Source organism: Tamandua tetradactyla, chromosome 1, assembly GCF_023851605.1.
Source record: "Tamandua tetradactyla isolate mTamTet1 chromosome 1, mTamTet1.pri, whole genome shotgun sequence".
NCBI classification, from domain to species: Eukaryota; Metazoa; Chordata; class Mammalia; order Pilosa; family Myrmecophagidae; genus Tamandua; species Tamandua tetradactyla.
The window spans coordinates 195,550,988-195,575,884 of NC_135327.1; the positions used below are offsets into that span (position 1 = coordinate 195,550,988).

General features: G+C 37.5%; 1 protein-coding gene and 3 pseudogenes across 2 annotated transcripts in view; 1 reads left to right on the forward strand and 3 right to left on the reverse strand.

Annotated features, from left to right (window-relative positions):
- Positions 1-24,897, forward strand: part of RHEB (Ras homolog, mTORC1 binding) — a 72,000-nt gene that overhangs the window by 15,925 nt on the left and 31,178 nt on the right. For both annotated transcript variants that reach the window (XM_077150153.1, XM_077150161.1), the window contains exons 2-3: positions 19,306-19,377; positions 20,133-20,200. In XM_077150153.1, the coding sequence (XP_077006268.1) occupies positions 19,306-19,377; positions 20,133-20,200 (140 nt within the window). The remainder of the gene's footprint in view (positions 1-19,305; positions 19,378-20,132; positions 20,201-24,897) is intronic.
- Positions 12,130-12,821, reverse strand: LOC143674429 (AN1-type zinc finger protein 1 pseudogene; annotated as a pseudogene).
- Positions 15,067-15,928, reverse strand: LOC143674450 (ferritin heavy chain pseudogene; annotated as a pseudogene).
- On the reverse strand, positions 21,770-24,378 carry LOC143679776 (transcription factor BTF3-like; annotated as a pseudogene).

The window sequence follows — 24,897 nt, forward strand, 5'->3', positions numbered from 1 at the left end:
CCTTTATATGCTTGGTTAAGTTTATTCCTAGATACTGATTCTTTTAGTTGCTATTTTGAATGGAGTTTTTTCTTCAGTTGACTCCTCATTTAGGTCATTGCTTGTGTATAGAAACATTACTGATTTTTGCACATTAGTTTTATATCCCGCTGCCTTTCTGAATTTGTTTATTAGCTCAGGTAACTTTGTTGTAGATGTCTCAGGATTTCCCAAGTATGGTAGCTTGTCATCTACGAATAATGAAAGTTTTACTTCTTCCTTTCCAATTTGGATGCCTTTTATATCTTTTTCCTGCCTCATTGCTCTAGCTAGAACTTCTAGTACAGTGTTGAATAATGGTGGTGACACAGGGCATTCTTGTCTATTCCTGATCTTAGGGGGAGGCTTTCAGTTTGTCATTCACTGAATATGATGCTGGCGATGGGTTTTTCATATATGCTTTTTATCATATTGAGGAAGTTACCTCTGATTTCTACCTCTTGAAGTGTTTTTATTGGAAAAGGAAGTAGAATATTGTCGAATGCTTTTTCAGCATCATCGAGATGATAATGTGATTTTTCCCTTTTGATTTGTTAATGTGTTGTGTGTGCTGTATTACATTAATTGATTATCTTGAGTTGAACCATCCTTGCATTCTTGGTGTAAGCGCTATTTGGTTGTGGTGTATAATTCTTTTAATGTGTGGTTGGATTTGATTTGCTGGTATTTTGTTGAGAATTATTGCATCTATGTTCATTAGGGAGATGACTTATAATTTTCCTTTCTTTTAGTGTCATTATCTGGTTTGGATATTAGGGTGATGTTAGCTTCATAAATGAGTTAGATAGTGTTCCTTTTTCCTTAATTTTTTTGGAGAAGTTTGAATGGGATTAGTGTTAGTTCTTTTTGAAATGTTTGATAAAATTCCCCTCTCAAGCCATCTCGCCCTTTGCTTTTCTTTGTGGAAAGATTTTTTATGACTGATTGAATCACGTTACTTTTGATTGGTTTGTTGAGATCTTCCGTTTCTTCTTGAGTCAGTGTAGCTTGTTTGTGTGTTTCTAGGAATTTGTCCATTTCATGTAAATTTTCTAGTTTGTTGGTATATAGTTGTTCATAGTATCCTCTTATGTTTGTTTTTTTTAAATTTATTCAGGGTCCGTGCTAATGACTCCCCTTTAATTTCTGATTTTGTTTCTTTGCATCCTCTCTCTCTTTTCCTTTGTCATCCTTGCTAGGGGTCTGATTTTATTGATTTTCTCAGAAAACCAACTTTTGGTTTTATTGATTATTTCTATTGTTCTTTTGTTCTCCCATTCATTTAACTCCATTTTAATCTTCTTCTATTTGGGCTTTGGGGTTAGTTTGTTCTTCTTTCTCTATTTCCTCCAGGTGAGCAGTTAAGTCCTCAATTTTTTTTTTTTCTTTTTGCTTGGGCAGGCGCTAGGAATTGAACCCTGGGTCTCTGGCATGGCAGGCAAGAATTCTGCCACCGAGTCACTGTTGGACTGCACCTCTTCTTTTTTTGTGTGTGTGTGTGTGTGCCTCATGTGTTCCCCCCCCCCCCTTTTTTAATATAGGCATTTAGGGCAATAAACTTCCTTCTCAGCATTGTGTTTGCCACATGAGTTCTGGTATGTTGTATTCTCATTTTCGTTTGTGTCTGAATGGTTACTGATTTCTCTAACAGTTTCTTCTTTGACCCACTGGTTGTTTAAGAATGCATTCTTTAATTTCCATGTTTGTGAAAATTTTAGTTCTTTGGTGGTTATTGATTTCCAGCTTCATTCCCTTGTGACCAGAGAAAGTGCTTTGAATAATTTCAGTCTTTTAAAATTTATGAAGCCCTGTTTTGTGCCCCAGTATATAATCTATCCTAGAGAACGTTCTATGAATACTAGAGAAGATTGTATATTCTTGTGTTTTGGGGTGTAATGACCTATATATGTCAGTTAGGTCTAATTTATTTATTAAGTTCTCTATTTTCTTGTTGATTCATTGTCCGGTTTTTCTGTCTATAAAGGAGAGTTGGTGTATTGAAGTCTCCTACTATTGTTGTTGAACCATTTTTCACTCCTTCAGTTTTGCCAGTATTTGCCTCATGTACTTTGGAGCTTCTTGATTGGGAGCATAAACATTTCTGATTGTTATTTCTTCTTGGTGAATTGTCCTTTTTGTGAATATGTGGTGTCCCTTTTTTGTCTCTTATGATGTCTTTACATTTAAAGTCAATTTTGTCTGTTATTATTAGTAGTAGAGCTACTTCTGCTTTCTTTTGTTTACAGCTTGCATGGAACATCTTTTTCCTTCCTTTTGCTTTTAGTCTGTTTGTATCCTTGGGTCTAAGATGAGTCTCTTATAAGTAGCATATAGCTGGATTTTTTTTCTTTTTTTAAAAAATTATTTTTATTGTAAGCAACAAACATACAGACATTCTTGACATACAAGCAATCTTGACATGGTTACAATCAGTAGCTCACAGTATCATTATGTAGTTGTGTATTCATCACCATGATCATTTTTTGAACATTTGTTTCTCTCCAGCAAAAGAAAAAAGAAAAAACTCATACATGGCATACTTCTACATGGCATACTTCTTACCCCTCCCTCTCATTAACTGATATATTTCATGGATTATATTTCTTAATCCATTCTGCCAATCTTTATCTTTTAATTGGCGAGTTTAGTTTGTTAGCATTCAGAATTAATATTGTAAAGGCATTTCTTGAATCTACCATCTTACCCTTTGGATTTTATTTACCAGAGCTATATATTCTTTTCCCTCCCTCTCTTTTTATCCTTTAAGCTACTCTTACTGATACTCTTCAATTTTGTGCCCTCCTCCAGGCTTCTCTCTCCTGTCTTTTTTTTTTTTCCCCTAGCCAAGAGAAATTCCTTTAGTATTTCTTTTAGGGTCAGTCTCTTGTTCACAGGTTCTCTCAGTGTTTGTGTGTTTGTGAAAATTTTAATCTCTCCCTCGCTTTTGAAGGACAATTTGGCTGGGTGCAGAATTCTTGACCGAAAGTCTTTCTCTTTGGGGATCTTAAATATATCATACCACTGCCTTCTTGCCTCTGTGGTGCCTGTTGAGTCCAAACTCCCTTGGATGTGGTGAATTGCTTTTCTCTTTCCTCTTTCAGGATTTTCTGCTTCTCTTCAACATTTGACAGGCTGATTAGTATGTGTCTTGGAGTAGACTTATTTGGATTTATTCTATATGGGGTTCATTAGGCTTCTTTGATTTACATATTTATGTCTTTTATAAGGGTTGGGAAATTTCCCCCCATTATATTTCAACTAATCTTCCTAGCCCTTTACTCTTCTTTTTTTCTTCCAGGACACCAATGATTCTTACATTTGTGCTCTTCATTTTGTCTATCATTTCCCTGAGATCCCATTCACATTTTCCCATCTTTGCCATTTGCTCTTTTGTGCATTTGAAATCGATTGTCCTGTCCTCTAGTTTGCTTATTCTTTCTCCCGCCTCTTCAAATCTGCTGTTGTATTTCTTTCATAACTTTTTATTTTGTCTACAGCATCTTTAATCTCTGTAACATCTGCTATTTTTCTGTTTAGTCTTTCAAATTCTTCATGTTCTTCTAGTGTCTTGATCTTCTTTATGTCTTTAGCCAACCTATAGATTTTATTTAGTAAAGTTATATGAATATCTTTGATCAGTTGTTCCAAAGTCTGTGTTTCCTGTGGTGTTTTAATTTGGTCGTTAGGCTAGGCTTTATCTGTCTACACCTTCATATGCTTTGTGATTTTCTGTTACCTTTAAAGCATGTAAATATCTTGATAGGGTTACTTTGGATGTAACTTTCCTTCATTAGTCTGAAGTTTGGTATTTGCAGAATGGGTGTGTGGCATGGGTTGCGGCGCAGGGATAGGCACAGGTCCGGGGCACTATGCTGATGCACAGGAGCGTGGTCCAGGGCACATTGCTGTGGGGGTGGGCAGTGTGAGGGCTGAGAGGGTGCAGTGTAGCTCGATCAGGCCTTGGAGCACAGGAGTGGGGTGTGGCATGGGGGACACAGAAGCAGGGGATGGCAGGAGGCCAATTGGGAGGACCTTGTAGGGGAAGGGTGCATGGGCAGGTTGTGGGTAGGCTCATGGAGTGCAGGGGTTGTGGGAATAAGGGTGCAGGTTTCTGGGCACAGATGTTGGGGTGTGTGGGCCCAGGTTGTAGAGCATGATGGGGGGCAGTGAGTTGCAATTCACGTGCAGGGGTAGTGATGGGCGGGGTTCAGGTGTGTGTGTCATGTGTCACAAGGGGGGCAGAGGACAGCGCAGTCATTGTGGCGTGTTTAAGAACACTGCTTGGCTTACTTCCAAGTCCCTGTCTCTCTGACTGCTCTCCTGAAGACTCCGGGCCTCCTTTTGGAAAGGGGTGCATTAGCTGGATGGTCTTCCCATTCTCTGCGTATCAGTTCCTCAGCTTTTGCAACTAAAGCCTCCCTATGTGTTGTAGAAGAACCTCTCAGACCACGTATACCCTGGAATCGCTATCTCGGTCATTTTTCTGTCACCTCTCTAGCTGTTCCCTGGAGCAGGGGTTAACTTAACCTATCCTATTCCACCATCTTCCTGGAAGTCTGACCCAATTTTTTAAAATAGAAATTATGCTTGCAGTAATGTCTTTGGAAACCTTTAACATATTTTGTTAACATCTTTGGCAGACCTTTATAAAGTTAATTTCACCTATTCAAATTATTTTAATGGCTGTTTTTCTAAGTATTCATGTATTTGGGAACTTAGGGATGCTGGTTTGTATTTGTGTTGTTTTCCCTATAATTTCCTGTATCCTTTCCCCCACCTTTACTCCCATTACCTAATTTTTTTTTCGGCATACTTCATCAGGCCCCAGTCCAGAATTCCTGATAGTAAGTTTGTGACTTGTGACATGTTTTGTTTTGGTTTTGCTCTTACATCCTGGTAGTCCCATATTTCTTACAAATTGATAGTTAGATCTAGAGGTTTGATCAAATTTAGATGATGCTTTTTTTTCCCCTTAAGATTGTTTTCAGAGTGGTAGTATTATTTGAACAGGGGGTGCAAATAGTGTCTGGTTATTTCTCTGTTTGTCGTGTTAACTGCTGATCATCATTGCTTAGATCCATTGGTTTGTTAGCTAAATAAATCATGGTACAGTAATTGCTTAAATTATATCCTTTAAAGGTACAAGGAATAGAATTATTGTATTTACTTTATTTATTTATTTTTGTATGTTTCTCCCCATTAGAATATATGCACCAAGGAAGGAGTTTTTGTCTAGTTTGTTCCTACCTCTGTACCTGGTACACAAGAGTTGCTTACAGTTCTAAGCCTATAAAAATGTCCAAACTAAGACATCCAGGGAAGGATACCTTAATTCAAGGAAGGCCAATGGTTGGGAACGCCTCTGTCAGTTAGGAAGTTATGTAGCTGGTGTCTGCTGGTCCCTTTTTCCTGTGCTCCATTGCTTTCAGTCTCTATTCCTGTGGGGGTTCCTTACTTTGTTTCTCTGGGGCTGGTTTTCATCTCCTGGCTTCCATTGGCTCTCTCCAGGTTCTGGTTTGCTTAACATCTCATGGTGATGTCTGCTGGGCTCCAAGCATCTCCAGATATCTGTGTCTTTGTTCTCCATATGTCAGCATCTGCATCAGCTCTGCTCTGTTTCTTTTGGCTCTGGCTCTCTCCAAAATGTGTTCTCTTTCAAAGGACTCCACTAAACAAATCAAGACTCAGCTAGAATAGGTGGAGTCATAGCTCTATCTAATCAAAAGGTCACTCCCACAGTTGGGTGTGCTACATCTCCATGGTAATAATCTACTCAAAAGTTTCCACCTACAATATTGAATCAAGATTAAAAGAAATGGCTGCTCCCACGAGATTGGATCAGGATTAAAACATGGCTTTTCTGGGGTACATAATACTTTCAAACTGGCACAACTACCAAGCTTGGAACTATAAAAATACACCTATTAGAACTAGAAGAAAAGTAGAGACAGATTGGGGAGTTAATGTCTTTGTTTTACAAAGTGAATATTCAAGAGGTATTATCTGTAGCTGATGAAACAAGAAGTAGAGGTTTAAATGAATTCATAACCCATTTTGCTCCAGGAGAATTGGGGAGGAGAATAAGCTAACTAGGTGCTTTATAGGAATATCAGAGTATAGTCCCTATGGAGATGGACATCCAAAAATTGCAGCATGCCTCTCACCAATAGTTTCTTTCAGTTGTTCTGTCCTTCAGGCTTCAGTGATGTTTGATTTCTTTTCTAATATCAAAAAGCTGCTCTTCTTCCTTAATTGCCTGCATAGCTTTAACCTCTATTTACCTGACCCTTCCTTGAACTCTCCTCGAGCATGAGTCTACACATCTTTGGTTAGGTATTATGATCAGATTTTTACAAGGCATACACAGTTGCACATGTGTACTTACGGAAGCATTTAAATTTGGATTAGTGGAATAGAGCTTTTAAATAGCCGAGCTACTTTGCTGTATGGTAAGTTCATCTTCATGGCCATGCATGCAGCACCTAGCAGCTGTAGTTCCTGACAAGATCTTTCTATGGCATTGGGAGCAAAAGGGGAATACAAAGCAGCTGTCACCTGCTGTGCACTTTAAGGTTAGGCACTATGACTTAATCATTGCTATTTCCCCAGTACTTGACCCTTACTAGATATTCATTAAGTATTTATGATCTGAACTGCTGGTAAGAACAGTAGGATTTAGGGAAGTCCCTGGAGAGTGGATGACGTAGGAGACTTAAGGGTAGATAACTGAAATTGTTACCTTAAGGCAAGGGGTTCTTAAATTCTAGTGTGCATCAGAATCAGTTGGAGGGCTAGTTAAAAGCACAGATTACTGGGTCCCACCCCTGGAGTTTCCTATTCAGTAGATTTGGGATGGGGCTTAAACGTTTACATTTATAATAGGTTACCCTGTGATACTGATGCTGCTGGAACCATACTTTGAGAGCTACTGCTATTGGAGCAAAGAGCTACACAGAGGATTCAGGGGTAGGGGTGGGGGCAGGTCAGGGAAGACCACAATTTGGTCATGGTTTCTAGTCCACATGGTTGTGAAATTTTTCTGCAGCTAATCTGATTAGATTTACAAAAGGGAAAGATGAGATTAAGATTATAGGTTTTTATCAGCATACCACAAAGAAAGAAAATCTGGGTTTCTGACAAAAGAGTAGTTGAAGATGTTACGCAATATTTTGTGGCTTAAGCTCAGTAGGAAGGAAGCGAAACCAGATTGAAGGTTTAGGGTAGAACATTTCTAACCTCTTGACTGCAGTCTGTAGTAAGAAATACTTTTATCCCAGTGATAAATGTGTATATAACTGGAACAAACGTTCATAAAACACTTTTACTATTTGCAGTCCACTCTAGTATTCCTATTTCTTAAAAAAACATTGTTGGTCGGGCGGGCCATAGTGGTTCAGCAGGTAGAGTTCTCGCCTGCCATGCCAGAGACCTGGGTTTGATTGGTGCCTGCCCATGCAAAAACAAGACAAAAAACATTGTTGGTCATGACCCAGTAAGTTGATTTCATCACTCATTGGGTCATAACCTATGGTTTGAAGAGGATTATTTCCAGAGATAGTCTGGATTAGGTGTCATGAGAGCCAGAAAATGTGAGAGTTGAGAGAATTCATAATCCTGTGTATTGACTGGAGGGGAGCGGTTCTGGAGAGTAATTAACATTTTATGGTCTTGTTATGAGACAGGTCACTGAAGTAGTGTACCTGAGAAGTTAGGATTTAACGAATGATTATTGACTCATTTATATATATGTATTTTTTTTTTTTCCTGGTATAATAGTGGCCAGAGGGAAGTACCTGAAATTTCTGAATTGTAATCTGGCTGCCTTGATCTCTGATAATGATTACATAACTATATAGTCTTTATCTTGTGATTGTAAAAACCTTGTGACTGACCCTCACTTGTACCCCTTTATCCTGTTTTTCATCTTTAGAGTCTTATAATCACTAAAGACAGCCCCTAATGTTTATTAACGAAAGGCCTTGAGTTGGCCCAAAACTTAACCCATCCCAATTCCAAAACTATCTTGCTGGATGAATTTGAATTTTAGATCAGTAGGCTGTCTGATCTCCTGCTTCTCTCCTTGTAATAAACTCTTTCTCTTTTTGAAACCCCATTGTCTCAAGAATTGATCATTTGAGTGCATCGGGCAGAGAACCCACCGCTTTTGATCAGTAGGGTTAATAACCTACCTATTACCTATTCAGTGACCTGTCTCATAACAAGACCATGAAATGTTAATTACTCTCCAGAACAGCTCCCCTCCAGTCAATACACAGGACTATGAATTCTCTCAACTCTCAACATTTTCTGGCTCTCATGACACCTAATCCAGACTATCTCTGGAAATAATCCTCTTCAAACCATAGGTTATAACCCAACCTATTACTGGGTCATGACCAACAATGTTTTTTGTCTTGTTTTTGCACGGGCAAAAACAATTGTTAATTGTTTTAACAATTGTTCAATTGTTAATTGTCATTAACAATGAGTGTTGAGGCTAAGTTGTTAGACAGCTTGTGTATATGGTCATCACATTTACTCACAGTGATGTTTAGAATTTGAGATGAAGGCAAAAGCAGACATCAGGGAATGGGGTTGTCCCAGATGTAGTATACTGGTTCTGATGGACTCCTTCTTCTGATAGACTGGTAAATTGAAAACCTACTTCTCCCCATAGTATTCCAATGATCAAGTAATATATAAACTGTTCTAGAGAATGCTGTTTAGGAGGGAAGGAGAGCTTTAGATATAATTGTATACTTTTTAGGCACATAATCATGAAACCAAGTTCAAAATTAATCTGAAAACTATTAATATGTTTTTGTAAATTGTCTGTTTTGTAATAATCATGAAGTGTAATATTGAGACACTAACCTGTATTACTTTGCCATTGCAAAGAAAATATAGCAACAGTGCTGTTTTTACCTGGTAAAAGAAGAAAGATTCTTTTTAAAAATAATTTTTGTAATTTTATAAAAATTAAGATGGTTTTGGTTTTGAGGATGTATAATTGGACATTAGTTGTGGGATATTGGGATGTATTTTCAAACCTTTTAAAGTAATAATGTTATCTCATAAAATAAATTACTTATTCCTTATTGTGTATGGATAAACACACATCTGGGTGTGTGCTGCTTTTCAAGTTTATTTCAGATCACTCCTGAGCTGTTCTCATATAACGTTTCTCCAAAGAGTTCATCTGGAGTTTGGAAACTTTCTCAGAGCGTACAAATTTATAACCCTTCTGAGAAAATGATCGTTGCTGAAACATCTTCAAGAAATAACTACTTAGTGTTTCATTACCTGAATTTAATAAGGACAAAAGCTAGAATAAATATATGAAGTTATTATGAGGGAAAAATATAAAAGGTGATCTATTAAAAAACATAATTTGTCATAGATCAGCAAGGCCTTTCTGTATCTGCAAACTATGAGCAAAGCTTGACCCAAGGCAGTCAACTTGCTTCTTCAAAGGATGGTTCTTAAAGCTAGAAATTGCTATAACCATGATTTAGAACACTTCAAAATGAATAATGATTTATTTACTAAGATGATCATTTAATGCTGACATTTAAAGACTTCTGCACTTGATAACTAATAATTCTACCTTTTAATGAAAAGTGTAAACAGCCGTCATGCTAACAACCATAGCTTTCCCCTTAAATAAGTTAAATAATTAGTGAGCCCCTCTTAGGGGAGACACCAAGGGAGAAGACCCACAGGAAACCTACTTCTTTCTTCAGTCCTGCTTCTGTTGATGAATAATACCTTTCTCCTAGTGACCAAACCGAGAAGAACCCTAGTTTACTATTTGAAAACTGGGGTTTTTACTTCTGGTATCCTAGTATACTCATGAAGAGAATAGTTTGCTGTCGACTGGCATTGTTATTTTTGTTAGACTACATTGTCTGTTTTTGTCAGGATGACTTAGTTTACAAGTTAAATGTTAACTTTAGACTGTCAATAATGTATGCCTTTTATGATTTAAATGAGGAACTTCTCTATGGATATGTAACAATACTTATTTTTAAAAATATAGTCCACTTGTTATTTGTCACTCCATTTTTGTATTTTTCTCATACTTTCTTGTTTAATTTGTATAATTCTCCCACTCCCTTTGCCCCTGCAAATAAGGTTCTAGACTTACCTATATAGCAATACAGAAGACTCTTAACTAGCATTTCCTACTCTATTCCTCCTCTGTGGTGGAGTTTATCACATATATCATACTAAATACTTTACCTCTTTCTTTCACTAATTCTAATTCAGCACAACTTCAAAAATATCTTTAAAACATCTTTTTAACTCCATTCTTACCTTTTTTCTTTGTAACTCTTGCCCATTTATCTTTAGAAAAAAATAAGTTTCTTCTTCCTTTCCATTTGTAAACAAAAACACACATGAGCACACACATAGAAAACTTTATCCTATACAATAAGAGTGCTGTGGGTTCCTTACCTATGTCAAGGAAAAATTCAACATTTTAAAATATTATATTAAAAGCCCAGTGATGTGCCCAGAAGTACCCTGCAGAAGTCCCTAAAAGTTCTTCTTTCCAATTAAATGTTTTTTTCTTCAAGCAATAGCATTCATTGTAAATAAGAAAATTTAAATTTTTCAGTTTCATTAATTTATAGGATTCCTTGCTATACTTCATTACATAAGATAGTTCAAGTATATTTTCAGTTAAATACTCCTTTATAAACTAGCATATATAAGGTGTGTTCTTTTGAACACAAACCATTTGAAATTTATGGAATTCTTAAATCACTGTTATATCCCTATATCGTAGCACTTAGGCCCATAATTGGGCATCAGTAAATACTTGCGGAATTGTTTCTTTATTTCTATTGAACTATGTTTTCTATTTCATGTGTATAAAATTGAGATCTTTTGTAGTATCTGAATGGGTAAAAGTGACCTTGGAAGTATGTGGAAGTTTTAATTTTATCCATTTGTTTAGAAATATGCATATACTGTGTCTTAGGCACTGTGCCAATCTCAGTAAACTGATTAATGAAGGGAGATAATTTAAGGCAGCTTCAAGTACTAAGAAGACATAAAACAGGATATCTATAATGGAGTAACTGTTAGGGAATGGGTACAAGCTTAGATATGGGGTGTTCAAAGAAGACTTCTCTGAAGAGGTGATGATTTGTGGACCATGTGTTTACTTTCACCATTTCGGATAATAGAATATGGTTTCTGAACTTTGACATTATAGAAGATGCTGCTCTTGTAAAAATAGGACCTTGTTTTGTCTTAAATCTCATGAAGATATTCCAGGGAGGTTTGGAGGACCACTTTTATTAAAAATCTTCATTACCAGTCACCAAACATGCATCGGTGTATTGTGAGATCCATCACAGCTACAAAATACAGAGAGAAACAGCAAGTGAAAGATGTGCCGAAACTGAAAAAGAAAGAACCAAAGACTGTTCTTCTACATGATCCCACTGAAGATGGTTTTGCTATACCAGCTGAGAAAAAACCCATAGAAATACAGTGGGTAAAACCTGAGCCAAAGGTTGATTTGAAAGGAAGGAAAAAAAGGATATACAAAAGTTAACCAGAAAATGAACATGGGTAATGCAAAATGAATCATTGGATAACTCGCATCAGTTATTTTATTTTGTATTCAATGTGTAAGTACTTTCATTATTCAGATTTGTCTCATAGCTAGTTGGTGAGACATTTAAAAGAAAGAAAAAATAAATGCTAAGGATTTGATCAGAATGACAACATTGAGTCATACATTCAAAGATGGGGAGTGGGTGGCTAGAGCAAAAGCGCAAAGTTAGGCAGGAACTTGACAGGAACTGAAGGAAGGCCAGTGTGACTCTAGCCAGTGGGGATGGGTAGGTAGAGGGAGTGGTCAGTGGTAGCAGATGAGATCAGAAAGGTAGGCAGAGAAAGGCCAGATCTTACAGGAACTTGTATTGTGATCCATAGTTAGGAACTGGGAATTTATTTGAACTGCAAAGAGATTTTAAGCAGGGGAGTAACATATTTTTCAAAGCTTATGTAGGCTGCTTTGTTGAGAATGATTTCAGGTTTTAGTAATTATAGAGACACTTAAAAAATGTCCATTTTATAATAAAGTAATTGTATTAAAAAAACTGTCTTAACCATGTACAGTTTTCTTATGATTTCTGGCTTGAATCCTTGAGTGACTATTCCAAGTAAGAATCTACATTTTTTAAGAATTGTTCCTCATCATTAAGATATTCCAATACAATACTTCCACCATTATATAAAGGGCAATCCTCATTACAAATCCATGTTTCCAAAGTATGATCCAAGGGTAAGGCTTCTCCTGAAATAATGTGACATAACCTTAATTTCTGTGGCAATGATTTATCCCCATCAGCATGCATCTTTAATTTCAGCAATGCAACCTTTGCAGCTGTTTCACTATTTTTGCACCTTTCTGTCATTTACTCACTGCCTGTCCTGTTTTGGAATCAATAATGTCTTTAACAGGTTTCTGAGTGGCAGCCATACGAGGCTGAGGGATTTCCAATTTTTCACATTCATGATCTGACTGATGACAGTGCCTCAGGCAAAAATTCTTCTCACAATAAGGACATATAACTGGCACAAGCTCTCTTTCAGTACAGTTCTTGAATGAACATGGATAAGGTGTACATGTATCTACCTTCAGTCTCTCATTGGTTGCAATTACCTCAGAACAGCCATGTGACTCCCTGCTTCTGTGCTCCAGGCAAAATATTCCTGAACAACCATCACATACAAATGGAAGAAAATCTGGCAATCTTCTGCCCGATGTCCAGCTCCGCCATATCCTGTTTCTCATCTTGACTCTTGATTTTTCCTGCTGTAAGAAGTGATACATGCCCATTGTAGAAAAAAAATGAATAATAAAAGTACAAAGAAAACTGAAAAAAAAAATGTCCATTTTAGCTTTCAATAAAGACTAAAATAGACTTTCCAAATTCTGGGTTTTCTAGTTGTCTATCAACATCTCCCACTTTTAAGCCAGATGATGATGATGATGATGATGATTTGGGTCCAGGGTCTGGGAATAAAATTCGGGTCTCCCACATGGAAGGCAAGCATTCTGTCATGGAACCACCCATGTATCCCTTAAGCCAGATTATTTTTATTTGAATATATGGGAATGCCTTTGATTATGAAAATATTGAGCACCTGTGAACTACTTTCCCATAGTTTAGAGAGGGGAAAAGCACAACATAACCCCCCAGGCATATAAGTGTTTTCTAAAAAAACTGTGTATTGAGCAATACTACACAGAAACAGTCCAACCATATTGTACAATCAGTGACTCACAATTTTATCACAAAGTTGTGTATTCTTCATCATGATCATTTTTAGAACATTTGCATCACCCCAGAAAAAGAAATAAAAAGAAAAAAAAAAAGAACTCATATGTCCTATACCCTTTACCCCTCCCTCTCATTGACCCATGATATTTCAGTCTACCCAATTTTTACCCTTTATCTTCTTTTATTATTTAATTATTTTTATCCTTTTTTTTTTTTTTCCTCATCTGTCCATATCCTGGATAAAAGGAGCATACAAGGTTTTCACAATCACACAGTCATATTCTAAAAGCTTTATAGTTATACAGTCTTATTCAAGAATCAAGCCTACTGAAAATAATTCAGCAGTTTCAGATACTTCCCTCTAGCCACTCCAGTACACCACTCAATACTCAAAAAGGATAATGTGTAACCGGCCAAAGCAGGAAGAGAGCCTGTCTCTTCTGAATCCTCCTTGAAAGGCTTCCAGTGATTAGATTAAGCATCACTCATTGCAGAAGACACTCCCCTTGGCTGATTACAAATGGAATCAGCTGTGGATGCAGCTGACATGATCATGATTTAATTCTATGAAATGTTCTCATCGCAACAGACAGACCAGCACCTGCCCAACCAGACAGACAGGTACAACCACTTGGGCAAGTTGACACATGAACCTGAGCATGACAGTCCACCCCTTGTCAACTTGGCAGCTATACATATTACCTTAAACCATACCTCATTTATAAATAAAAAACAGTTAAAAACATATTTTTTCTTTCACCTAACAATACACAACTGTCCTGCATATGACTGGAAACATATTAAATCTCTCCAGAATAGGGTGCAAATCCTTGGGTAATATTCATTCTTAAACAATATCTTACAACTTAAATAGAATGACATGAACAAACAGCATTACAGTCCTCGTTTCTGTAACTGATCACGTGGTCGAAGTTCATATTTATCACTACTTTCTTCCACTACCCATTCCATGTTCCTCTTACCCTCAGTAAACACTTCAGGTGGCCGTGGTTCTTTTCCTGGTGGGGTGACCCAAACCTCCATTCCTGAAGTTTCAGAGCCACTTGTAGTCCTGCCTGGATTGGGTTGTTGCAGTTTTCCATTGATTTTAATCACAGGGCATGGTAGTACTAAAAGATGCCCTAGGGGATCTCCTATATTCCAGGAAAACTTCTTTACCTCCATTGTGTAGTTGCATTCTTATTTCCCCCTAATAGTCAGGGTCAGTCACCCCAGCCAATATTGTAATCCCATTCTTGGCTTGTTGATCTAGGGGCTTGAGTAGCCCAAAGTGACCAGGTGGCAGTCTTAGATTCCAGTTCATTGGAATCATTGTTGTTTCTTCTGGTGGAAGCACTCCGCCTTTTGGAACTAAAGCCTGTAGACCAGTAGAGTTCAGGGTCACAGGGACAGGAAGGAAAAATTTTCCTGTTGGATCACTAGGAGTAATAGTGAGTGGTATCACTCCCATGTCCACCCTTGGTTCCTAACCCATGGATCATGGCTATGGGAGAAATAGCACCATACAGCAGATGCTGATTCAGAGCATACACAGCTTCCTGGAGAACATTACCACAGCCCTTCAATGTATTGCCACCTAGTTGGCACCATAATAGAGTTTTCAAAAGGCCATTCCACTGTTCTATCAATCCAGCTGCTTCTGGATGATGGGGAACATGGTAAGACCAGAGAATTCCACAAGCATGTGCCCATTCTTGCATTTCATTTGCTGTTAAGTGTGTTTTTTTTTTTTTGGGTACCAAATTACTTTATTTGAAGGAATGGTACAAATGAAACAACTTGGTGGGTGTTGATACAACTTAATGGAAAAGGCAAAGGTAAACCCAACATGCATGCACGGCCCTGGTGACCACAGAAGTCACCCTGTGACTCTGGGGAAGACAGCGTAAGGCTTAACTCTCATCATCACTGTTTCCCAGGGTGTGCTTGTCAAAGAGATACTCTGCCAAGCCAGAATCCGGGGCCCCCATCTTGTGCAAGTTGGTCACGTAGTCACCCAACTCTTTGATGGATTTCACCTGCTCATTCAGGTAATGTGTCTCAATGAAGTCACGACAAATGGGGGTCATTTTTGTCAGTGGCCAGTTTGTGCAATTCCAGTAGTGACTGATTCACCCTTTTTTCCAAATGTAATGCACACTCCATTGCATTCAGCCCGCTCTCCCAGTCGTCTCGTTCTGGTTTCTTGATATCCTGAAGGAAGATGCGGCCACCTCGTTGGTTCTGCAGCTTCATAAGTTTCTCAGCATGTTCCCTCTCCTCATGAGATTGGTGAAGAAAATATTTGGAAAAGTTCTTCAAAGCCACATCATCACGGTCAAAGTAGTAAGACATCGACAGGTAGACGTAAGAGTTGTAGAGCTCCAGGTTGATCTGGCGGTTAATGGCGGCCTCTGAGTCCTGGTTGTAGTTCTGGCGCACCTGCGACGGGGACGTGGTCTTCATGGTGGGCGGTTGAGGAGAGGAGGAGGCGGCGGCTGCGCGGCGCTGGAGAGGTGGCTGAAAGCTGCTCGGAGTGGCCGGCCGACGGGGAGGAGGCGAGCGCCGGGTTCCGTTCAAGCACTGTTGAAGCAGGAAACCACGGCGACTCTCCGCGAAGACGTCTGCCTTAAGTGTGTTTCTTGATCCGAAGCAATGCTGTGTGGAGTACCATGATGATGGATAAGGCATTCTATAAGCCCACGGATGGTAGTTTTGGCAGAAGCATTGCATTCAGGGAAAGCAAACCCATATTCAGAGTATGTGTCTATTCCAGTTAGAACAAATACAGACAGTATCTTCCATACCCCTGTGTTCTGAATTATCGTAATCCTGGCCTGATCACCTTCATTCTTATCTCTAAATACCAGGTTATACATATATAAAACAGCCTCAAAAATCCAGAAAAATTGCCACTCCAGACAAAGTGTGACTGCTACAAGAGCTGACAGTCTAGGTACCTGTTTTCTTATAAGCATTTTCTAAATGAGCCCATACAATACTTGCTCTTTTATTTCTGGCTTATTTTGCCTCATCAAATGCCCCACAGGTTCATTCACAGTGTTGCATGCCTCACAACTTTGTTCCTTTCTGTAGCAGCATAATATTCAGTCATATATGTGTACACATTATTCACCAAATCTACTTAGTGCATCCTTCAGCCACCTGCATTCTATTAGGCATCATGCATAATGTCCAGAGTCCACAGTCCATAAATTTTAGATAATTTCACTGTTACCAAGAGAAAGATAACCAATAAACGCACCCTTACCAAATAGGAAGTCTAAACCTCACCTTAACTCTTGTCCCTCCCATTATTTACCCCTGGGGTTGCTGTGGTCTTATCCTTTGTTTGTCAGATCTATATATTCTTTTTCTTCTATCTCTTTTTATCCTTTAAGTTACCCATACTAGTACTCTTCAATTCTGTTCCCTCCTCCAGACCTTCCTCTTCCTGTCTTTTTTTTTCAACTGTCAGAACTCCCGTTAGTATTTTTTGTAGGGCCATTCTCTTGTTGACACATTCTTTCAGGATTTGTTTGTGAAAATTTTAATCTCTCCCTCAGCTTTGAAGGACAGTTTGGCTGGGTACAGAATTCTTGGCTGAAAATCTTTCTCTTTCAGGATCTTAAATATACCACTGCCTTCTCGCCTCCATAGTGCCAGTCATCCGAACTTATGTTTCCCTTGTATGTAGTAGATTGTTTTTCTCTTGCCGCTTTCAAGATTTTCTGCTTCTCTTCCACATTTGACAGACTGATTAGTATGTGTCTTGGGGAAGGCCTATTTGGATTTATTCTATTTGGAGTTCGTTGGACTTCTGTGATTTATAAGGATTGGGAAGTTTTCTCCCATTATATCCTCAGCTAATCTTCCTAGCCCTTTATTCTTCTCTCCTCCTTATGGAAAACCAGTGATTCTTACATTTGTGTGCTTTGTTTTGTCTATCATTTCCCTGAGATACAATTCAAATTTTTCTGTCTTTTTCGTTATTTGCTGTTTTGAGTGTTTGAAATCAGTTGTCCTGTCCTCACTTTACTTATTCTTTCCTCTGCCTCTTCAAATCTGCTGTTGTGTGTCTCGAGTATATTTTTTATTTGGTCTACAGCATCTTTAATCTCTGTAATATCTGCTATTTTTCTGTTTGTTCTTTCAGATTGCTCTTTATGCTCTTTTAGTGTCTTCTTGATCTCCTTTGTGTCATTAGCCATCCCATTCATTTATTTTATTTAGTAGAGTTGTATGAACATGTTTGATTAGTTGTTTCAAAGTCTACGTCTCCTCCGGTGTTTTAATTTGGTCATTAGGCTGAACTATATACTGCCTGCATCTTGATATGTTTAGTGATCTTCTGTTTTCTTCGTGGCATGCAGATTTTTTGTTTGGTTTATTTGTAAGTTGGTTTCCTTCAGTAGTCTAAAGCTTTGTGTTTGGAATGGATGTGGAGCAGGATGTGGGGTGCGGGGTGGGGGCACAGCAGTGAGGTGATGCTTTGCAGCACAGGTGTAGGCACAGGTTGGGGACACTATGCTGGTACCCTTGAGCATGGGGTGTGGGTCGCAGGGTTGTAGAGGTGCAGTGTAGGGTCTGTGGGTATGTAGTGCGGTCAGGCAGACCTTGGAGCGCAGGAGCAGGGTGTGGCATGGGGGACACAGAGGTAGAGTGTTTTTAGTCTCAATCTCCCCATCTGTGCACTCCTCAGGGCTCCAGGCTTCCATTTGGAAAGGAATTGCAGGCAGCAGCTAGATGGTCTCCAGTTCTCTGCGTCTCAATTCTTCAGTTTTTGTAACCAGGGCCTCCCTATGTGGTGTGGAAGACCCTCCCAAGTCACTTATACCCTGAAATTGCCATCTCATCGCCTTCCCATCCCTTCTCTAGCTGTTCCTTGGAGCAGGGGTGAACTTGACCTGTCCTATTCCACTGTCTTTCTGGAACCCTCTAGTCTGCCGTTTTCTTGGAAACATGGGTCCAGCTCTTTTGCAGTATTTTATGTTGTCCAACTCAAAAAGCCTCTTCTTTTTTTTTTTTTTTTAAGTCGGCCCTGCTCCTTCTCTGCCCAGACAAAAGACCCTAGTGCTTTTAACGCTTATTCCAGGTTTTTCTTTGCTGGGGACCTATTTTCAGTAGTCAGAATTTGTTAATTAATTCCGTAAGTGGAGCTTGCTTGAGCTTAGCCCTTGCTGCTAGTAAAGTCTGTTTCCTTTCCCCTCAGGGAACCAGCCTGCTGTGCCCATGGGGGAGGGACACCGGCCTCTGTGGCTTGGAGTGGCTTACAGTTCTCTATGGGGTCTCAGCTGGTCCAGCTTGTCCAGACTGGTGTACGCTGTGTGTCTGGTTGCTGATGTAGCCCCCAGTAGTTGTTTGTACTGTTCCTGGCTATTTACTAGCTGCTCTGGAAGATGAACTAAATTCACACCTCACTAAACTGCCCTCTTGCCCTCAGATTAGCTTCTTTTTAAAAACTGTACCTGTTAATACTACAACAGCTATATGTGGATAATCATTTTAAATAATTTCCATATTAAAATTGAACAGGCAGATTTCTAGTATACCAGAGGAGATTACCTTAGTTTAGCTGTTATTTAAGAGTATATTCTATAAACCTTTAACAGAATATCTAATGTGCTTTGTTGGTCAGTAATGTTTGTTAATGTCGCAGAAGTGTTTAATTCATAATTCAACTGCTTATGTTCTTTCCATATAAAGCAAATAAGTGAAATTTATTTCTTTTCCTGAAATTGTTCAAATGTTAATTAAAGAATGTTTTCTGATCCTAATACCTTCAGTTACTTTATCTAATAGAGTGTTTGTCCTTTTTTTTTTTTTTTCTTGGTGCGTGGTCCGGGAATTGAACCCGGGTCTCCTGCATGAAAGGTGGGCTTACCCATGCACTTTAATAGAATGTTTTTTTTTATGTAAAACAGTAGAATTATAATTTTCTACCTAGCTCAGCATACTGAGCTGTTGTTCTCTTTTATAGGGAAATCCTCATTGACAATTCAATTTGTTGAAGGCCAATTTGTTGACTCCTATGATCCAACCATAGAAAACAGTAAGTATTATTTTCAAGTACTTATAAACTCACCAGATGGTTACTTTTAAATATTCTGTTACTGTTAATCATTCTTCATTATTGTGTCTATATTTGTTTGATGTCTGTCTCTTAGAATTCTTAGTTGACTGTTTCGGAAGTTATTTGAGTCTGATTCCCCCCCACTGATATAGAAAAGAAGTTGTGACAAATTGCTAGGAGTCTCAAGCTGAGTGGGAGTGATGGCTTTAACACAGAACATCTGTTCCGTTGCTGTTATATGTTTTGAAAAATCAATTTTTTTATGTACTGAAAGTTCTTAGCACCTCAGCTAGTATTAATTCTGTGTGTTCTGTTGTCAAATCTCTTACAAATTAATGAAAAGTTCTATGCCTTTGATTCATTCTCCACCTCACACTTTGAAATATATTTCAATTTTGCTGCCAGAGAAAGGACTAGCCGCATACAGAGCAGTCATATTACCTTTATAAGATATGAATTGTTCCCTATTTTTAATTTCTTTCAAAAAGAATTCAATGTTTGCGCAACCTTGTTTTTAGTTAGTTATCCAGAGTGTTTCTTAGTTAAGTAGTGGAAATAGGGAAGAGTTTATACAATTGAACAACTTGCTCTTTTTTTCTTTTGTGGGACATTTAATGAGGTCATAAGGGACTTTGCTTAATTAGGTTGTCATAATTCAAGCTTTAAGTGGTCTAGAGTTGTTGGTTTTTTTTTTTTTTAAACTAACTGATATTTAATTCTCTTTTCCTCTGTAGCTTTTACAAAACTTATCACTGTAAATGGCCAAGAATATCATCTTCAGCTGGTGGACACAGCTGGACAAGTAAGTGATCTTAGTATCTCAAAATCTTATACAGTGCGGAGTGATTAAAATTTCCTTTCAAAAAAAAAACGTTGAATTTTACGCTTTAAATGGAGGACTTCAGAGGTGCATCGGTTATATCTCGAGAAAGGTGTTTAAAAAACAATAAACAACCTTATACAGTGAATCTGATAGTCCTAAATAGTACTGATTCTTAAACCCAACAGCTATGCAAAAAAGAACCGAAAAAAACCCCTTCTGTTTTATGTATTATTAAGTCTGAGATTTTTGTCAATTTTTCAAATAATTAACTTGTTTTCATACTTCTTTAGAATTGTTTTAAATATATTTGTAACATTTTGAGGGTTTATGTTTATTGCTGGATAGTGATTTTCTATTTTCTAAACTTTAATTTTATATTAGAAAATGATATTAGAGTGCTTTCCTTCCTTTGTAATAGGAACATCTTTTTCTAGTTAAGAGCAAAGGTAATCTTTTCTAAGGGAAAATCATGAACAAATGTTTAGGGCAGAAATTAGCTGATTTTAACTTGTGGACACTTGAACCATAAGAAGACCAGTTTGATTGGAGTAGAAGATTTGGTTTGAATGGTGCCATCAATTTATATAATTGGGTTATATGATGGGTGAAATTGATAATGGTTGCTAGATCTAAGAGTATCAATTTGATTTGCTAGATAATAGATAATTGCTGAAATGATCCAAAAAAGGATATTTATAGGTTAATGTAGAAATGATATGTGGAATGGATTGTTGGGAAAATTGACTTAAAGCAAGTATGAAAGAAATTAAGGATGTTTAAAGAGGACAAAGAAAACTCTTTACAGCTCAGCTTCCCATTACCATGGTTTCCAATTTTAGCTTTTACTAGGAACCATTCTGTTAGACTAAATTTATTACACCTTCATTGTGAGGTCTGGGGTTGGGGGCAGAAATGTAAATATGCTGGAATTTCAGTTTCCAACTCTTCACCTGAACTTTGCATCTTATAATCAGCAAAAAATCAGATTAGCAGGAAGTTGTGTGTAGTATATAGTGTGGTCTGGTATGTTAAATAATTTTTTTTCCTGGTAATTGGATTAGATCTAGAATAATGTTTTAAGTGTTTAGAATAAATTCCCTCTGTGTTATGTGGTTTTTTTTCTTCTGTGTTATGTTTTGAAGTGAACGTAAAAGGAAAGTGTGATCCCTAGAGAAATAAGAAAATGTGTTGAGTGGTTTTAGCACTAGAGAAAATGTTTTAAATCTGGAAGCTTCAAGAAAATAAATGTGTATGTCTCATTGAGGTGGTTTTTTTGTTTGTTTGTTTTTTACTAGGCAGAGAACTTTATGAATCTTTGTTTGCAAACTTTACTCCTAGGCTTCTTCAGCTCAATTAGCTACAAAGAATAAAGTTGTGTATAAGCAAAAACTGAAGAAAGCTGCAATGTCCAAGGGGCTTGAGCTTAAAAATACTAGAAATCTAGATTTTGTTAGATCCATAAACAAAACGATTTTAAAAATCAGTCATAATATAAAATAGCAGCTCCAAGTAATTTCAAGTTCTGTCTTCTTCAGAAGTCAGCTCAATTCAGTTTGCCTCAATCTTGGAAGCCTCATCAGAATTTTCCACAAGATCTGGAGCTTCATCATCATCATCTTCTCTAGTAGCAAGTGGTGCTTTTCCATCCATAGATTGTTTGGGAAAGCTTCAGCCAGTCTCCTTAAATTAGACTTTGCCATGCTGGTTTCATATGCTGGGTAGCATTTCTGTCAGCTGCTTGGTTTCAGCATGGCCTGGAAATGGTGAAAGTGTTCACTGCCAGAGGTGCCTGAACTTTAGGGTTATTAAAATGGATCACTGTTCCTTGGTTTGTAAACATACTAACCTCTTCAATACCAGAGATATTGTTTACCCCCCAATTTCTTTAAGGAGAACTGAAGTTTTTTATCATCTGCTGTAGCTGTTCCATGAACTACCTTCTTTCTGTGAGCAGTTCCTTTCCCACCAGTGTGCATCTGTGCCTGCAGTTTGGCGAGTTTCTCCTGGTTCTTGATAGTTTCTTTTACCTCATTGGAGCAGAAATGGGGCTGCTTGGGGAACTAAGGCTGGTGCTCAGGGGGTCTCAGACCAGCTGAGACCAGGTACACACATGTGAGACGCAAGATGGCAGCTAGAATCTCATTGAGTTTTGTATGTAGAGATATAAAATGTATTTCCCGCATTCACCCTACACATTATTGTGTAGTGGTGAAAATATAATATGCGTTAGTAATTAAGACAGCTTGATCGTGTTTTTTTAGAACGGCCCATCCTAGGCCTTTACTCTAAAGGTTACCTGTGTATTTGGCAATATGAGTTTGGGATTTATTAGAACAAAGGGAAACAGTAAAAGTTTCCATTAGGGAGTGATGAAATAGCTTATTCACTGAAGAGCCTCTTGGGTGGGAAATTGAATTGGATTTTTAGAGTTGTATCTTTCTTTTATAGGTAACGTGCCTATAGAATTTAGCACCTAAATTAAAGTGGTGATTAGGCGGCTAGTGGTGATTAGGCTGGGACAACAGATTTATGAACTATAACTGTCCTTGACAGCAAAGGAAGTAGGATTCTGGTATTATCAAGATTTCAGTTGCTTTTATATCTTTGTTTTGAATTTTCCTTAAGCTTCTGAAAAGGAGGGTAGGAAGTAAATTGGTAAGTCACTTCCATGTAGTGTTACCATAGAAACACATTTTATATTAAACCAGTAGGAGAACAGTATTTCATTGTGTTTGGTGTGTGGCCTCTAGTGTGAGACTGCCAGGATTTGAATCTTGAGAAAGTATTAACACTTTTAGGGCCTCAGTTTCTTCATCTGTAGGGTGGGGATCATTGTGGCACCTACCTTCAAAAGACTGTTGTGAGGTTTAAAGTAAATTTATGAGGTTAAGGGGAATTTAATCTTTCACTTGTAAATCTATGATGGGTGCTAAGGCTAGAGCAATGTCTGCCAGATTAAGAACTCAGTATTCACATCTGCAAGTGATAGTATTGGATTAGAGGTGTCATTGATTCCTTATCAAAATAGAAGGTGTGTATTGAGGCACTATATTGCTCTAAAACATATGTGCACTTGGACATTAAACATTTTAAAATGCTTAAACGATATAGTAATAGAAGCAATGAAACCAAAAGAATCAGAAATTTTAGGGAGTGGCTATATGGTGTGAGAAGTGAAAGAACAATGGTAGGATTGCCAGCTCTTGTTTGTCTTGTTTGTTTGGGTTCTCTTACTACTGAATGCACAAAAGTTTATCTACTTGGAACAATTTGTTTTCATTGCAGCTAATGGGTCTTAAAGGTTATTTCCACAGTTGGGAGACAAGACAATAAAAGTCAAGCTAGTATTTATTAATTTATGGTGGTAAAACAGTTCTCCTTTCTGCCTCTCATTCTATAAGAAACTGGATAAGAATGAAACGCTTGCATTAACTGCTCTAAGAGCTAGTTATTTATTTATTTATCTTTTTTTAGAGAAGTTGTGGGTTTACAAAATAGCCATGCATAAAATATTGGATTCCTTCATACCATCTTATTATTAAAACCTTGCATTGGTGTGGAACATTTGTTACAATTGATGGTAACACATTTTTGTAATTGTATGTTGACTGTGGTTCATAGTATAATTTAGGATTCTGTTTGTGTAATGTAGTTCCATGGACTTTTACAAAATTTTTTATTCTCTTACCATATATACAATCTAACATTTTAATCACATTCATATATATATATATATATATATATATATATATATATATATATATATATATATTCCAGTGCTGTTAATTGCATTCACAGTGTTGTGTTATCATCATCACTATCCATTACCAAACAATTCCATCATATACTAGGAACCCTGTATATTTTAAGCCTTAACTTCCCATTCCTTATTTCCACCCTCTCCCTTGGTAACTGATATGCTAGATTCTACTCTTTGAGCTTGCCTTTTCTAATTATTTCAAATCAGTGAGAACATACAATATATATTCTTTTGTGTCTGGCTTACTACACTCAACATGATGTCTTCACAGCCTGCTCATATTGTTACTTATATTAGGACTTCATTCTTTTTTATGGTTGAATAATATTCCATTGTATGTATACATCACATTTTATTTATCCATTCATGGGTTGATGGCCACTTGAGTTGCTTCCATCTTTCGGCAATTGTGTATAATGCTACTGTGAACATCGGCCTGAAAATATCTGTTTGAATCCTGAAAATATCTGTTTGAATCCATGCTTTCAGTTCTTTTGGGCATATAACTAATAGTGGGCTTGTGGGGTCATCTGGTAGTTCTGCATTTAACTTTCTGAGGAACTGCCCAACTGCCTAAGAGCTATTTTTAAATTTATTTCATTTATTGGGCTAATTCTGGAGTTAAGAAAGGTAGTAATAGGGATAAGATGATTAAGGAGCAAATCTTTTAATCTAAAAAGGTATTTATTGTAAATTTGCTCACTAGAGCATACATTTTATGAGCAAAATTATGCTGTAGCAATACATGATAGCAAGTACTATTTATTTAGTGTTTTATGTTAGTACATGCCTGTTACTTTAGGGTTGGTGATTAACATAGCAAAAATACAAGTTAATTATTTTAGTTTACATGAAATATTTTATATTTGCTTGATTTTGAGGTGAGTGTATATATGCTTAAATGAATTTGGGGATA